General features: G+C 41.8%; 1 protein-coding gene across 2 annotated transcripts; it reads left to right on the top strand.

Moving 5' to 3' along the window:
- The first annotated feature begins 4,407 nt into the window (after positions 1-4,407).
- On the top strand, positions 4,408-17,311 carry mknk2b (MAPK interacting serine/threonine kinase 2b). 2 transcript variants are annotated; one of them, XM_069679845.1, is made up of 14 exons: positions 4,408-4,499; positions 5,110-5,329; positions 5,852-5,942; positions 6,105-6,206; positions 6,286-6,383; positions 8,664-8,743; positions 8,952-9,025; positions 9,218-9,322; positions 9,654-9,709; positions 9,879-9,974; positions 13,391-13,585; positions 13,720-13,884; positions 13,992-14,032; positions 14,139-17,311. In XM_069679845.1, exons 2-14 carry the CDS (start codon positions 5,279-5,281, stop codon positions 14,410-14,412), a joined length of 1,428 nt encoding a protein of 475 aa, XP_069535946.1. In that variant the 5' UTR covers positions 4,408-4,499; positions 5,110-5,278; the 3' UTR covers positions 14,413-17,311. The 2 variants fall into 2 exon arrangements, with proteins under 2 accessions (XP_069535946.1, XP_069535947.1); XM_069679846.1 differs by lacking the exon at positions 9,879-9,974.

The following is a 17,311-nucleotide window of genomic DNA, read 5'->3' as shown; positions in this document are numbered from 1 at the left end:
GATCTCCTCCTGCTGCTTTTCTCACTTGTACATGATGTCAAACCTAAAATCATGTAGTCATGGACAAGACAGAAAACATTAATTTGTGAAATATCCCAATTTACTGACAAAGACAGTAAGCGTTATCAGCAGCAGTTCTTGTCACAATGCTCTTGTATAACACTTTAGGCAAAATATCTAAACATTTCGATGTCCATGTTGACCAATACACAACAAAACCGCAGCTTCCCTTTTTTGTTATTGACATAGGAGTGTTCCTCTAAGGTCTGTAATTATGCCTGATGTTTGCACAATTACAAAACACAGACTGAATATCACATGGTCAATAAAATTTGCATAATAGCTTCTTAAAAGCAGATGATTTATGACACACACTGTATGTGTGATACATTTCGGGATTTTAATGGTGACACAAACATGACCCAGCCTGAAAAGTCCATAGAAACAGCATTCAACATTTCAACCGCGTGATAGTAAATGCTAACAGATTGTAGTTGTTGGAGTATCACTCAATGTAAAAGGAGAATTTAAAAATATGATTAGCTTTGTTATAATAGGTAATGCAATACTGGCAAAGTGCAGCACAAAAGCAGAACACAAAATGTTCTCCAGAGCAAAACTGGAACAACGTCAAAACAAAACAAAGCCTGTTGCAAAATCCCCTCTCTGTGTTGTTTTGCTGAATATTGGCTTCATTTCAGTGGTCCAGTCTGTCTACTATAATACCTAAATCATACACATTTTAGCCAGAGGTTATGTTGGAACCTTTCCCTCAGTGGAGGATATTTACTTCTAAGAAGTTCACTCCGGGAATGTTTCTTAGAAAACCTACAATGAGCAGCAGCCTGGGGCATGGTGACCCTCCCACTGCAGTGAAGTATGCATGGTGTTGTAACTGTGTAAGACGACTGGCTGCAACGAGCACACGTATCTTCTTAGCCTCTGACAGTTTAATTTGAACGTGCCAGACATGTGCATCTCATGAATACATTTCTCGGTGTGACTGTAGTATTTTAAGTGAACAGATGCATACAGTGTTGCACTGTAATGTTTACAATAGATAGAAGAGGAATGTTATTGCAACAGATCCTACTGGTTAAGACTTAAGGGCCTATAAATCAATACAGATTCTTCCAGCCTTTATTAAAGCACTTTAAGTGTAGCTGTGAGCTTTTTTCCTCGAGAGTTGAGGATTGCAGAGTGCAGAAGCAGCTATATACACACTGAGAACACCTTACAGATTTGATAAATGAACATTCTGCATCAGCTCTTTGCAGCTCTGCGTTAAAGCTATGATGTTAAAACTGACTGAAACATTCAAACTTAAGACTCCATGTTTTTCATTGCTGCACTCTTGCATCAAATTGAAATACGGTAGGGGTCTTGTGCATGATTTTATACACAGCCTGATATATTTGATAACTCAGGAAAACTTTAGACCTCTAGTGGAGTTTTAAAATAAAGCTGTGTGACATTGGAGATAGATTTGTACCTATATTGGCCAACTTGTAGGTTAGTGATGTTAACATTTGCAGGGCCCTTGTGGATTAATGAATACACAATGCATCTAACTGTATTTAAAGTCACACTCTACACAACACATTACTTTGGTGAAACAAGTATCCACAGCTTTTTCTCCATACAGCATCAGGATATTGGTGAAGACTCTCCTTGAATTGCAGTGACACCATTAACAACAACAACAACAACAGAGCTACACCTCTTGTGCGTCATATTTCAGACTGGAATAACCTCTGCCTATAAAGAGAATCTCCTATAGAGTATCTCCTGATTGAGTTCCATTCAGAACCAACGTTGATGCCACCTGAAGTTATTTATGATGTCCTGACCCTCTTTTCTCTGACCTATAGTGACACAGACCCACCCCCCTGCACTTGGATGTGTGATCTTGTTTTCCTACTAAAACTTCGACTACAGCATGTGCTCTTGGCTGGGGATTGGCAGGCAGCAGCTTGCGTAATGTTTGCTACCACTGGGCTTATGTTTGAGGGGCAGAAGGTGAAGGAAGGAGGAGGAGGAGGAGGAGAGGTAGAAAAGCCTCCGGTCACAAGACAGTCGACTCATGAAAACAAACCGTACAAGGTTTTAACTTGAACACCTTTGATAAACATTACATAGATGCTATAAAGGTCAAGTCTTTGGACTGGAGATTATGTATGGTGATGAATGACCCAGTCACAGAGGACATGCAGTTAAACAACAAAGCACATGCTACAATAAAGCATTTATATTTCATTGCCTAAAATGCAGCATGATGTAATACTATGCATCACAATACAATACAATACATTATGATATGACATATGTTACCATATGATAACATATGATACGATACAATACAATAAGAGAAGATATGTCATGATACAATGCACGACCATGGGATACAATACGATACCATGCGTTATTATGCAATGTGATACTATACAATACAATACATTATAATGTTACAATATGATAACATATGATATGATACGTTATCATGCGATACGATGCCATACATTACAATACAATACAATACGATATGATGTTATGATACAATGCGATACCATACGATACAATACATTACAATATGACATATGTTACAATATGATAACATATGATACAATACCATAGAATACAATACATTGGAATACAATGTAATACGATACAATGTTATGACACAATGCGATATAACACGATACATCATTATACAATGTAGTACGATATGATACATTATGATACAATATGTTTTGATACAATGCAACACGATATACAGATTGATATGATATGTTACAATGCGATACAATATGATTCAATGTATTTTCTATGTAGGGATATTTTTCTTGGACGTTAATGCTAAAGAGTTAGTAAGATGGTGAAGAGTTATTTTGACTTAATTAAGGAGATGCATTTAAAAGAAGAATACTAATATATCATAACAAAGGAGTCTTGCAATCCTGTGTACAGCGCATCTGTCAAAATACCTTTAATATCTAATTTATGGATATAATTATGGACTTGTCATGTCTGTGTCAGTATTGCTTTGGCATCTCACAATTAGCAGGTGGGTTAAAAGGGCACACGTTTCTGCATCATCACAGTTCTTGGATTTCTCTCATTATCACAACCATGAGACAGCGTCTCCACCGTCGTCGGAAAAGCTTCCTCAGCAGGCTCCAAAACGTGCTGTGTCTGTCTTTGTCACACGTCACAAAGGGTGGCTGATGCAACTGGCTATTAAGCACACCTTACATGTCTATTACTATAAACTTAGAATTCTCATTATTAGCTTGCAGTGTGTGAATTATTGTGTGTTTTATGTTACATTTCTGTGTGTATTTAGTGCAGTGTTGGATAGTGCAACTTTGTACCTTTTTTTGTTATCTACGTTTTATTTCAGTAACTCGATTTAACAGCTGTTGTGTCTTTGAAGGTCAAGATTTGACAAAACAAAACAGATGATAATAAAAAAAATGGTTTGTTATAGATGAAACCACCCAAAAGTGTGTATGTATGTATATATACTATAGGCTACGTCACCTGCATGCGAGTGTGTGCGTTTGACTGTGTTTGTGTATGATACAGAAGCACTGCAACAGCTGCAGGCATGCCACTGTGTGAGTCTGCACATGCAGTGACTCAGACGGGGAATTTCTATGAACATCCATCTGGCCATGGTCATTCATCACTAAGAATAAAGTTTGAGGGATTATAAATGTTAATGTTTCCATTTCACAGGCAAACAAAGAGGTACAGGGGTGGTACATGTCTGCGTGCACTCGCATAAAGCTGAATAATGTGGCCTTGACGTCCAGTGACGGCAGAAGAGACATTTGTTATGATTTCAACGCCGTCATGGTGTAAACTGATGAATCTGGTCGGTCTACATGCTAAACTAGCACGTCTCTCTCCACCTCCATTAACATTCACGCTTCCCTGTCATCAAAACAGCCGTACGTGCTGATTGTGTCGATGTGCACGTACTCGCCGTTTCGCTCCTCCATACGTCCTACCATGGGGCCCCTGAAACAAAACACAGCTCATTGGCTAAATACCATTTCGTGTGTATTAGCAATTTTGTTTTCGGGACCTTCTCCTAAAACGAGTTCAGAATCCCCCACAAATCGATGTTAAACTGTTGAAATGACTAACCCCATCGACTCATTTCCATTTTAATGTCTTCTGATACATGCCGAGCAGCTATTTATTTTTCTTACTTTGACAAGCGTCAAAGTTATCGCAGGAGAACGAAATGGAACCTAGCCCACGTATCTTTTTCTAGAAGGCACGTGATCCCTCCAGTCTGTTGATGCAGTCCTGAGGAGGGAGGAGACAAGGAGGAGTCAACAGGGAGGTTATAAAAAGACCAACACTGTTACTTGTTTGCCACCTTCCACGCACTTCCTATCAGGCGTTTCCCCCCTCAACCGTCCTCTGCGGCTTGGAAAGCAGTGGGTCATCAACGACGCTAACACTGGAGCTGTAAAATTACCAACGGGGTGAGTAAATAAAGTACATTTGGATTATCTTACGTTTTTTTTGCTATTTTAATAGGGAGCATATGACGTTATTCTTGGAACATTATGGCAATGTTGCAGTATCTACAGTTCGCTAACCGTTGTCCAGTATAAATGTTCGATCTGCCATAACAGTTGACTCGCGACAATTGCTCGAGATAAGCGCTCGCGAGTTGACCGTTGTGACTCGGGAGCATGTTAATGCTAGCTAGCCTCTCTGCGGTGGTCGTGTCGGCCGTTATCTTTACTGCTGAAAGGAAAACTCGCATACAAGACATATTTGCTTATCTTACCCAAAGTGTTGCATTGCGTATTTGAGTGTTGTATAATCTTAACTTGGCTTATTTAAATTGCCGTGACTAACTTAACACTGAAGCTAAACGTGTGTGGCGTTGTAGTTAGCTGCTGCTGCATTCTGTTTTTATTACTTCAATAACACGTGACGAATGCTAGCTAAGGTTATACTGCTAATATGCCTGGTTGATCGAATTAAGCTAAAGTTTTCGAGGTTTGAGCTTGAATGTTGGTATCTGAGTGATATGTTCTGGTGATGTTGGTTGTAACGCTGCGGTGTGTTTTGTATTGTCTGCAGGGCTCCCGTTTAAAGCGCCGCAGCAAGCTGACCAGCCAGCGCAGTGTGATCACTTGCGACTATCTCTGAAACGACCTTCTGTTTCGGAGAAGTGCCAATTGATATCCCAAAATTAAGCCACTGCCGCCGCCGCACATCCACCAAAAAGATCACCCCAAATCGAAGCAAAATGGTTCAAAATAAGATGACCGAAGTCACTGGATTCCACCGCTCTTTCAAGGTGAGTTTAAGGTCTGTTAATGGGGAAATGTAAAGCTCCTATCATGCCTTTTGGGAAGTCTCTATAATCAGAGCACGTTTGTCAGCATGTAAGAGAGGACATCACCTCGCTAAATATAAACACATCTGTTGCTCTCCCACATCTTATGTCTGACACATATGCTGTGTGGCCTGGTGTCACGTGTACGTTCTGCTAATCAAAGTCTGACTCCATTAGATGGCAGCTAAGAGTTGTTGCAGAAAGTCTGACTCTTGCACTCACACTGAGCAATATTTGGTTGTGTTGGGGTGGACTGCTGTGTGGCTTTGGATTACTTTGCAGTTCTGCATCAAATATTCATGGCTGTTTTAAATGTTACTCCCATCAGCTGTTTTCCTGTTTTGAGTCCACTTTTAGTTTATGGCTGCAGCACGAGAGATAAGAAACTTATCTTATCAGTTATGGCTGCAATTGATGCTGTTAGCTTAATAGTTCATTGATAAGATACCTTAACAAGCCCATTCTTTTACTATTACTCCCTAGGGCCAAAATCCCTTTGAATCAGAGGACTTCACTAAAAACGGATCCCACCTAATTGATTCGTCTTTTAATTTTGATTCCTCCCCAAGACATGGTGAGTATTGTAATTTATTTTTTTTGAAAACAGAGTTCAGAGTTTTGTCAATGTAGTGTTTAAAAAAAAAAAACGTTAACTCAAAAACGTGATGGCCTCAGGAGTGTGTTTGGGTTATTTCGCAACTAGCACATAATAATGTAGGCACTCCTATTTTGCCAGACATGCCTTCCAGCCAGCCTATCGACATCCCCGATGCCAAGAAGAGAAACAAGAAGAAAAAGCGTTGCCGGGCAACTGACAGTTTCTCTGGACGATTCGAGGGTAAAAACTGTTGCAGCTAGTGAGACTCTGCTCTTTAATAACATTAGATATTTCTCTAACTTGTCAAACTCTGTTACAGATGTCTACAGACTGCAGGAAGAGTTATTAGGAGAGGGCGCTTATGCCAGAGTGCAAACATGCATCAACCTCATCACCAACAAAGAGTATGCTGTAAAGGTGAGCAAGCAGAAACACTCAGACACTTAATGGATGACTGTAATATTTTGAAAACATACGCTTAATGAATGGAGTCCTGATTCTGCAAGTCAGTGCTCCTCTCTCACAAGTCTGTGAATGTCGTCGTTGCCACCTAACACTTGTCTGCTGCATGTGTGGGGCACCCCGGCTGATAATGAGCTGTTGAATTAGGACTGTTTGGTAACTTCATTAACTTTCGAGGGATGAATTGCCTTCTTTTCGGTGGTCATTGTGTAGAAATGTCGGTGGGGATGTTCTGATCCCGGGACAGGAAGCTAATTTACTCTTTTTATACTTTTTCTTACAGTGCAGTTCTCTAACAGATGTCTGCAGGCTCTCATCTGTGTGGTGCTACTGCTTCACTTTTTTTCCCCTTTTCTTTCTGAATGTGCAACACTAACTGCTGTTAGCAGACTCTTCCCCTTACTGTTTTCATAGTTTTTTAGCCAATCAGAGAGCTGGGAGGGATGTACCCACCCCTTCTTTTACTCCTGTTGCCTATAGGGGACGCTCGTAGTGAGAACATTGTGTACTGCTAACTGTGCCAAAACAAAACCCACAGAGAGAAGAAGGAGGGGCCCTGGGTGAGAGTTATGACCCAGGGTGTTTACACTGCTTTGTTCTGCTTCTCACACAGTACTGTTGAACTTTTTTTTTCTCCTTTTCCTCTCCAAATGGGGTGTGGACTTGTGCATACATGTCTTGACTCATGGGGACTTCCTTTTTTGGCTCTTATATGTGATGCTCATTTCCTCATTTCTGGGAACAAAACATTAAGAAATATATTTTGCAGAATTGCAGAACTGGGTTTTTTTTTTAATTAAAGTTCTTTACCCTTTACCCTTTGTTACTTTATTACAGGCTGGTTCCCCATAGAACAAGTGTTCATATCATGCCATTTAATAATTCAGAGGAATTGGAGCACAGATTCTGTGATCTGTTGCTTTTGTTTACCCCTGGATGGTTTAGTACATCCCTTGGGACTGCAGTTCTGAGGGGAGGAGACGTGGGGGTCGGCAGTTATTGGGAGGTCATTTAGCCGTCAGAGGGGGGCTCAGACTGCTCTTGCCAGATGTCCTGTCTCTCCCCTCCCCCTCCAGACTGGGGTGAGTTGTGTGGGTTCCTTGTGTTGCAATAACAACAAAAGCCTTAGAGCACCGAGGGGGAGCAGAGGGCTGTGCAGTGCATGCCTATCTGGAGCTCGGGTTCCCAAACAAATCCTTCTCCCTAAAGGTGTTATTTCGCAACACAGAGTTGACGATTGAACCTGCAAAGTGACTTGGTAGAGACTTGTTTTGCAGAATACTTTTGTGATTCTGATAACTAACCATAAATCTATAAAATACCAGTTGACCCATTTCCGTGCATCACGTTGTTAATACATTTATTAGCTATGATTTGCACTCTGGTTTTTATCAGCACGTGTCATTATCAGGGTGGGTGGATTGTGTAGCGATCAGGTGAAAGTGAGCTGATTGGGGGGCTGTTTGTGCTGCTGACTCAGACTGGAACAGTGCAGAGGCTTTGGACCGCTCACTGGCCTCTTGTCTGTTCATTAATCCTAGACACACACACTGAAACTCTGGCCCCACTGAGCTTGAATAGCCGCTGTAATCCAGCTACCAGGAAGAAAAACATGCACAACCTCCCAAGCAGACAATAACCAACCAGGGCTGGAAAATTCAGGCCTTTTGCTTTGGTGTCAGCAGTCTATCATTCTGTCTCTTTTGGCAGAGCAACATGCAGCTGGTGGCCCCCCAGTGGTTTAGTTTCAGGCAGCACAAAGTTATATTTAGAAAGCATTTTTTTGTTATCGTAAACACTTTTTGGGATTAGCTCATGGGATCTTTCAAAGGAAAACTTGTGGCTCCTTATGAGCACTTAAGATATAAATATGGGTCACACATGAATGCTAAATATAAAGCTGCTGTGACTTGTTTCACTATCATTCTGTTTCATCAGTCGTTCGGCAGGCTGCACTGAAAGTAGGTTAAAACTTTCTTGGCAACTGTGTAACAGGGTGGGATAAAGGTAGGGAACAGGAAGGATGTTGAGAAGGAAACCAGTCATACGGCTCTGTATATGGAATATGTAATCTGCACAGTACAGCTCACAGTAAACACAGCCACGGGTGGGGATTTGTGGTGCAGTGTGAGGGGACAGCCTTCACCAATGTATCAACTCTCTCAGATGAGCTCAGTACAGTTCCTTTGCTTTAGAAGACTATTTTTGTGACCGAACCAAAATGTTCTGTTCCAGATCATCGAGAAAAGACCAGGTCACAGCCGCAGCCGTGTCTTCCGTGAGGTTGAAATGCTCTACCAGTGCCAGGGCCACAGGTAATGTCCCGTCTGTCATGGTCAACTACAGTAATGCAACCTGATGAATGTATGGAGACAGTAGTGTGGACTGACTGACCCATTTGTGCTAAATCTTATTTGTTTGAAGCCCCTTAGTCCCTTTAATCCACAGTGCAGAAATCTCATATCATTGGGTGTTAGAGTTCTGTTACCACTGGCTCATTGTGCTGTTTTTTTTTACCTACAGTAACATCCTGGAGCTGGTAGAGTTCTTTGAAGAGGAAGACAAGTTCTACCTGGTGTTTGAAAAGCTTAGAGGAGGTGGGTAAATTATAGCTGCTGCAGGATGCCTTCATCAGATCCCTTTGTTTATTTTTAAAACATTCCCAGTAATGCATATGCCCAGTCTCTTGTGTGTGGCCTGTTTGTGTCTGTGTGTGGGAAGGCGTTCATTCTATGCTCTGTACTTGTGAACAAAGCTGATGCACTCTTTTTTTTCCACCCACCCATTAGGGTCAATCTTGGCACACATTCACAAGAGACGGCACTTCAGTGAGCAGGAAGCCAGTGTGGTCGTGCAGGACATTGCCAGCGCTCTAGATTTCTTGCATAACAAGGGTAAGAACACTTGTACAAAATGATGATTTTTATTGCACATCATGATCACCAAAATGGGACAACCCTGAGGATATACACAAACCATGAAATGGGTTAAGTGCAGTGGTTAGCAATTGACGTGATACTTTACAGTAGCTTCAATTGAGTACATGCACATAGCTATTTCTTGTTCGAAGTGCCCAAGGGACGCTAGACTTTCTCACATTTGTTGGAACTGGAGAATATAACTTTAACATTATTCAAATTTAAAATGAGTAAGCAAATACATATTCCTTGCTCACAGCAAAATAGCCTAATGTAAAAAAACTGATTGCTTTCCCTTTTTTCCCAGGAATGGCACATAGAGACCTGAAACCTGAAAACATTCTCTGTGAGAGTGCAGACAAGGTGCGTTTACATGTTTGATCCTAATTATTTGATAGGGCAATTCATGTGATAATAAAAGTCTGATAAGTAGGTCTCACATGTTGATAGGAACCTTGATAATGACAAATGTGTCTGGTCACGTGAACAAATGAATGAACTTTAATGGTTCCTTACTTTTGTCTCTTGTCAGATTTCCCCGGTCAAGATCTGTGACTTTGACCTGGGAAGTGGGATAAAGCTGAACAGCGACAGCTCACCCATCTCCACCCCTGAGCTTCTCACTCCTGTAAGTTTACTTGCAGATTGTGCTTGTCTCAACAGTTTAGACCAAATTTTAGTAAGTAGTAAGTAAAAAAAAAAAAAGTTAGAAATGTGAGTATAGCTGCAAGGCAGTGATTAATCAGTCATACGTACTTGGTCACATGTAGCTGTAAAAGGGTTTGTCATCTTGTGGATAAGCAGGGTGTTTTCAAGCTGTAAAACAATGTCCTTATCAATAGGCCAAAAGGCTGAATGCTTATTGGTTAGGATGCAGTGGTGTTAGCTGCAGTACAGCTTGCTGATTGGTGAGAAAATGATTTGAGGTTACGGTAGTTCAGTGTTGTGCAGGTTCTCTGAAATGAGGTAAATTGCTTCCTGATTGTCCCGAGCTGGCAGAACCTACAGTCTCTTATCATGCGGAAATATCAGAATTACTTGGAAAGATATCCCTCAGTTTAACGTCATTGTCCTGTTGCTTATCAGTCGCAAATATGAAGGCCCGTCAGTTTTTGGGTTATGATTGTTTAACTCTCCTGCTGTCGTCACAAGTCAAAGCAAATGCTCGGAACAGTCCACAGGACCCTTGAAACCTCCAAAGTGGTAAAGTTGATCTGGCAAGCTTTCTACTTGTGTCAACACATCGCTGTCTGTCTGCTTGTTGTCTGGGGCTGCATGGATGGACCAGAGCAGGTGAAGGATAGCAGTTCAGCCTGCAGGAATGTAAGGGTGGGTGGGGGCTTTTCACCACTGGTAACTTCATCTTCCCTCAACAGAAATAATGGGTAGAGAGCACATCCCTGAACTATTTGAGGGGGGCTAAGAGGCCTCTCGTGTTTAGTCTACACTGTCGATGTTTGGCCTGATTGTTTGATGGCCTGGGTGCATCTATTACTTTTTCTGGTCTTTTTTCATTGTTAAACGTATCCTGCTTCCTTGCCATTAAATTCTATTGTGCTAGGAGTATTTCTGCATAACAGGCCTTGATCCAAAGCAAAAATTCAAAGGAAGAAAAGTTTATGCCTGAGGACAAGACACAGTGTTCTAGCCTTGGAGTATAAAAAGGCAGTGGAGAACGCATTGTGACTTTATCAAGGCCATGTCCTGTTCTATGTTCCTATGAAACCAAAACACACAAACTCTTGTTCATTTCCCTTTTTCTCTCTGCGGTATGAAAGCAAAACATCCACCCTCCCTTTCTGCTTAGTCTCTGCACAGTGGCCCCAACCAGGCTTGTGCTGGTCTGCGCTTTCTTTATGTTCTTTATACAAAGGCTGTGCATAAGGGTTGTTCTAGAAATTTTACTCTTTGCCCGTATACCTAGCAACTGAGATGTGATTGGCTAGACCAGTGGGAGGGGGAGGGTAACTGGGAGGGACAAAAGCTCAGTGTGCTCATGCGCTCTGGCTTGTTTTCTTTGCCTTGATCACAGGAACAATGTTATCTGATTTTCATCTATTGGCAGTCTCTCCCTGCCCCCACTTTGCCCACAGTTGCTGTTGCACAATATTGTGTGCTTTTGCATTTTTTCTTATGTTCCTGATTCCACTGAATGGGTTTAATAAACTTTATCTCAGGGCCTTTTACTGCGTTTACTGTGGATGTTTTTGCATGCTCTCATGTAAAATCTAGAACATCAGGAACTCGGGGCAAAGGAGAGGGATCTTTCCAGGGAAAGTTTATTTTAGTCTACGAAGAAAGCTGCACATGTAGCAGCCCGTCTGTCTGCTTGACATTTAAACAGTTAAATTTATTTCATGCCGAGGCTTGTGTGCAGCAGTTGGTGACAGAGTGGAAGTGCAACATGAACCCACACACACGTGCAGCTGAGACGGTTTGAAAAAAAAAATCAAAGAACTGCCTCTAGTTATACGTTCCTGTCACAGATATAGGTGCAGCTGTATGGAGACAGAACAGGTTTTCTTCCTGTAAGCCTCTTCACATAATCCTGTCGTTGGTTTACAAACAGAGGTGTGTGTGTGTCATCATCGGTGTCAATATGGTCTGACTAGTCACATGCTTTTAGGAAAGCCCCAGGTTATGATACAAACTAATCCTGCGGTATCTAGCATCAGAAGGTTGGCAACTATCTGCAGCTTACAGGAAGGTTTGAAGAGGATGTGTTTGCAACACCAGCACAGGAAGAACAAATGTGAGTGAATACTGGCAGTTGCAGGCAGTCTTTAACATGCAATCTTGATCCTTTCATGTCTATGATTGGCAACATATTTCAGTGGTTTTGGAAAAAGAATAGTCTATACAGCACATTGGCCTTTCAGGTTTAGGGTACCTTGTTCGGCAAAAATATCCTGCGTCTGTTTCTTTTATTTCTTTGGCAGCTGCATTTGGCCTGAATCCTGGGGGCTTGTCTGTGGAGGCAGTCGCCCCAGACATGATGTTGTTGGTGGAAGTGTGGGGGTTGGGGTTTTTCTCTCCAATAGAAGCAGCTTTGTCTGAGACCAGATTCCTGTGCAGCAAATTTCATTACATAAGGGTGCAGCAGGGTGGAGGAGGAGTTAGGAGACAGCTGGGATATGGTACTGGGGCACAATAGATCCCTGCTCAATGTAAATATGCTCGCCCACAGATGGAGGCATGGATGCAAGCCTGAGGGGTTTGCCAGAGTGCAGGTCTTGGTTTAGACGAATGCTGTTTAAGGACAGATTGAGAGGTACACGGAGCACGTTCTCAGACTTTATAACAGCCGTTGTCTTCATGTAGCACATCCTTTAGGAATCTCAGTCATTCTAGTCATTTCACCATAAAAGGAGGCAACAGTGAGATGTCTTTATTTACAAATATCAAGTGTCCTGTTGAACTACCGACCTGCTCCTCTTTTGTGATCCCTTAACTATTAAAACAGCATTTGGTGTTTTTTTAAAGTTATGTAACCGGTTAGGGCTCAGCCCAGTCTCGGGCTCTGCAGGACAACCAATCCTCTTTTCCCTGCTCAGTGTTTGGCCTAATTTCTCTCCTAGCTACATAACAAGGCACCGTCAGAGCCGGCCTGTCATTGCCCTCAGCCCATTCTGCCTGGCTTGTTTACAGCTGAATGGTCAAAGCAATGACTCACTGCTGCTGCCTACCCGCACTGACCTGCTTCATTATAGCACACCCCTCCCTTCCTCTACCCTTGATACGTAATTGTACATGATGTTCCTACTTAGGTGTCCCCAGCACATTGAGAAAAGCCGTATATAGCGCATTTTAAATGAACCCATCACTGCAGATAAGCATGTGACTGTCACATAGGCTGTGTGGTGGTGGGGGAGAGCCTGAGAGTGGGCCTCAAGCTTTAACACTTCAACCACGAGGTATCAGCTGAGCTAAAGAATGTGGGCTGCAGTTAAGACGAGCTTGTCTGTCTCTTAACTCTTTCTGCTATAGTTGCTGCTTTTAGCAATCCCTGGGGCTAACGTTATTTTTTCCGTTTTTGTCTTGCAGTGTGGCTCAGCAGAATACATGGCACCTGAGGTAGTTGAGGCTTTCAGTGAAGAAGCCACAATTTACGACAAGCGCTGTGACCTGTGGAGCCTTGGGGTGATCCTCTACATCATGCTGAGCGGCTACCCACCCTTCGTAGGCCGCTGTGGCGGTGACTGTGGCTGGGAGTTGGGGGAACCCTGCCACACCTGCCAGGTAATATTTGACACATCCAGTCAGCCATTTAGTGTTCCTCTGCCTCTTGCAGGACTTTATTGATAGTGAAACAATGTACATTTTCTCTGCAGGTCACTCATGGTAAACATATTTTTTTTTATATCCATTTCTAGAACACTTTGTTTGAGAGTATTCAGGAAGGTAAATACGAGTTTCCAGAGAAAGACTGGGCTCACATCTCCTCAAGTGCCAAAGACCTAATATCCAAACTTCTGGTTCGGGATGCCAAAAACCGCCTGAGTGCCAGCCAGGTGCTGCAGCACCCCTGGGTGCAAGGGGTAAGTCTTAAACTATCAAGCCTCGTCTGCATGTCTTTCAAAGGCATTCTCTATGACTAGTAAAGTGTTTGAGGTCTAATTACCGTCTTTCTCTTTATTTCATTCAGGGTCTATCTGACACTTTGCCAACATCCATCTTGCATCAAAGGTAAGAAAACAAAATCAAAGAAGACTGTATTCCTCTGGAAAATCTGGATATTTGTAACTTGTACTGAATTTAACTGACTCTTTTTGTCTCTGCTCTTTTCCATCAGAACCAGCAATGCCAGGGATCTGACTTTCTTTGCTGGCAAAGCCATGGCTGTGAACCGGCAGCTGGCTGAACAGGACGGCATAGAAGACCAGCAGCAGCAGGAAGTCCCGTTTGTTGTTACCGCTACTGGCTCTTCTATGCGCCTCTCTCCTCCTTCCAACTCCAAGCTGGCCAGGCGCAGGCAGCGAAGCAACCAGCCCAAGGGAGGGCCCGTCTCTGCTGCAGAGCTTCGTCAGCTCTTGGCCCCTCTTGTTATTGTGGGAGACTGTGCCTGAACTTTGTCAACCCTGACCTCCGACCTTCCGTTAAGATTCAAGTCCAGACTGCCTAGAGACTCTCCCACTCTGATTCTGGCCCCTCTCCCTGACTCTAGCTGGCCCTGGTTCCTCTGCCATTCAGGCTTTCTTGCCTCGCTGTAAAGGGCGATGCTGCTTGCATCCCTCTCTAAATGCCTTCTGCCCTTTTGCAGCACTTCTGAAGCACATCAGCCCAGGGCCTGCATATAGCAAACACACAAATGTGCATGTCAGGGTTTGGGAGGAGGGCCAGTTCATGATTTGGGAGAGAGATTGAGAGAGAGAGGTATTTTCTAAGTTATGTTCTCTTTTTTTCATAAAACTCAGTTCAGAAGAAATCGGAACACTTATCTTTTCGAAACTAAGCTCAGACACCAAAGGACAACCTGTTGTGCTGCTCCCACGTTACAACTGGATCCACTGTGAATTAAGTTATCTGGAATGTTCTCTTTGCCTGTATGTATATGCACGAATGGCCCCTCTGCAGATACGTACAAGCTTATGCAATATGCCAAGGTGAAGGCTGTTTCTGTCTCCAAGGGATTCAGTATAGGGGTATGGAAGGGCTGTAAGCCAATGCTGTCCGTGCCTAGTGCGGTCCATAACGTGGCTGGGGACATCAAAGATTTTTTTTTTTTTTTTGTCTCCATTTAAGATGAATTCCTCAACACTGAGCCTCCTCTGTAAAATGTCTGATATAAAACAAGCAGACGTCTAGCTTGGTGGCCATGCACTTACTGCTCGTAGACAGAGCAAGGAATGTTTTTCAGTACCCAGCCAGTACACCCATTCATACAGTTTATCTTATGAACATGTATGCCAAATTAACAATGGGCACACTTTAGTGTTTAGCAGACCATAAGGCAAGTCTAATAGTATTGAATTAAACTATTGCACTTGGAATATTAAGCAGGGCCAGGTCAAAATTTGACCTCTGACCTTCCTCTGAAGTATATCTGGTATGTTGGTACAAGCTAATTATGTTAAATGGCTAGGCAAGTTCAACTGGATCAGTGTTACTTTCACTGTAAAGAATTCATGACATGTCCTCTTGCCACAACCAGAATTTTTTTTTTGTTTTACAAGTCAATTTCTGCATTAGATTAACCTTGAATATTTTGGCAGTAAAGGTTAGAACTCCTCTCCGGGGTTTGAAAAAGCACATCTTGGCCAACATGACCTGAGTGTCTTTTTGATTGAATACATTCATTTGGACCATCATTTATTTTGTCTTGTTTTTGATGAGTTACCCCTTTTTCAAAATGATGAAATTACAAATGATTCTCATTACATAATAAGTGAGAATTGAGACTTTCAAAAAAAGAAACATTAAAAAAAGGAAAAACATTCCACAAAAAAGAAACGACAAAAAAAAAGTCTTCCACAGACGTGTAGCTGTATTAAGTTTACTTTATTTTTCATGTTCGAAAACTCCATGTCGATGTGCCACACTGATTTTTTTCCCCCCCTTTTCTTTTTTATGGCTGTTAATAAGCTTTTATTTTCTACATGGTGATTTTCATGCAGGTGCTGTTCAGTTCAGGTGAAACACCGGATGTTTTCCTTTAATTTTTTTTTTATGTTTTGTGTTTTTAAAAGTTCAGAGTATGTGGTGTATGAGGTGAGATGGAAAGTTAAGTTGATCTGGAGCGTTCATGCCCAGTGAAGGCGAGTTTTTAAGTTTTATTTTTTTATGTATAAGAGTTGGCAATAATCTTTTTTTTGTTGTTCAGATTAAGTTCATTAAGCTCATCTGAAACTGACAGGTAATGGACTTGGTGATGAGGTCTCACAACACTGTAGCCATTTCACCAAAGAGGGTTCAAGTCGTGATATTGAACGTGTGATCCATGACCTGGCAGTGAAAAGCAGGGGCTTCTGATTGTTCACGTCCTGACGCCAGCACTGCAGCGACGGTACTCTCTTCTAAATGGCTCCCTTGGTGTCAAAGGACCCATTATGCTGATGATAGGACACTGTAATAGTTCTAAAATACCTTTCTACAGATGCATAGTTATGGGGTTTTATGTCTTATAATAAGACTTACTTGAATTTGTGTATGCAGCTGTTTCTTCTCCACTTGGGAAACTACTTTGCTATCAGTAATCTCAAAGCATTAAGCTGATGATCAAGGCAATCTTGGGGTTTTTGAAAATACAAATACAGTTCAGTATTCTGCCTTTCTCCCTTTTGAGCATCAGACAAGTTAGTCCCTACTTTTTTGATAGGGTTGGATACTCAGAAGCGCACAGACTTTGGCCATTCTCTGTAATATCCAGAATGGTGTTATAAGAGTTTTCTTGGTCATGACCATTTCTACTTTTGTCACATGGCAGTAGCTTTTTGGACTGCCTTTTATTGGGGGCTAAAGGGGGACATAATGATATCTTAAAGCCTCGCAATTTTTATATTGTAAGTCATTTTGAAGTAAGGAAGTGTTCAAATTCAGTGATTCATTCATTCAAATGGACAGTTCATCATCATCATCCTCCCCACAATTTGAATGTAGCCCACAGGCAAAAGCATTTACAATCCAGCAACATTGATCAAATGTTTTATAAATAGTCTGTTTCATGGACATGATGTGGGGTTGTTCTGTCCACGTCAATACAGTTCTCAACATTTTTTTTGTTTTTTTTTTTGAGCGTTGACGTCTGATTAACACTGTCTGAATCAACCCCCCAAAGCCCATTGTGTCCATGGGAAGAAATTTGAAATAAATACATCCTTAAAAATACATAAAAAATATTTTGATTTAAAATAAGCACTTTACTGTACCATGTGAATGATTGCAGTTCACTCAAGGCAACAGTTATGACAGTTGCTACAGAATTTTGTATTGTTTTTCTAAAAAAATGCAATAAAATGCTTTGACCTA

The sequence above is a fragment of the Semicossyphus pulcher genome, unplaced genomic scaffold (genome assembly GCF_022749685.1).
Source record: "Semicossyphus pulcher isolate SPU_LCO1_2020_fin unplaced genomic scaffold, fSemPul1.0.p SCAF_4, whole genome shotgun sequence".
In the NCBI taxonomy this organism is placed as follows: Eukaryota; Metazoa; Chordata; class Actinopteri; order Labriformes; family Labridae; genus Semicossyphus; species Semicossyphus pulcher.
The sequence above is the reverse complement of the archived record's forward strand: the minus strand, read 5'-3'. Positions and strand labels throughout refer to the sequence as shown.

Bases quoted from the DNA above. Each gene is read 5' to 3' on its own strand.
- mknk2b (XM_069679845.1), top strand. From the start codon at position 5,279: ATGGTTCAAAATAAGATGACCGAAGTCACTGGATTCCACCGCTCTTTC. The intron at 6,207-6,285 runs GTAAAAACTGTT...ACTCTGTTACAG, and splicing joins TTTCTCTGGACGATTCGAGG to ATGTCTACAGACTGCAGGAA. The intron at 9,323-9,653 runs GTAAGAACACTT...CTTTTTTCCCAG, and splicing joins AGATTTCTTGCATAACAAGG to GAATGGCACATAGAGACCTG.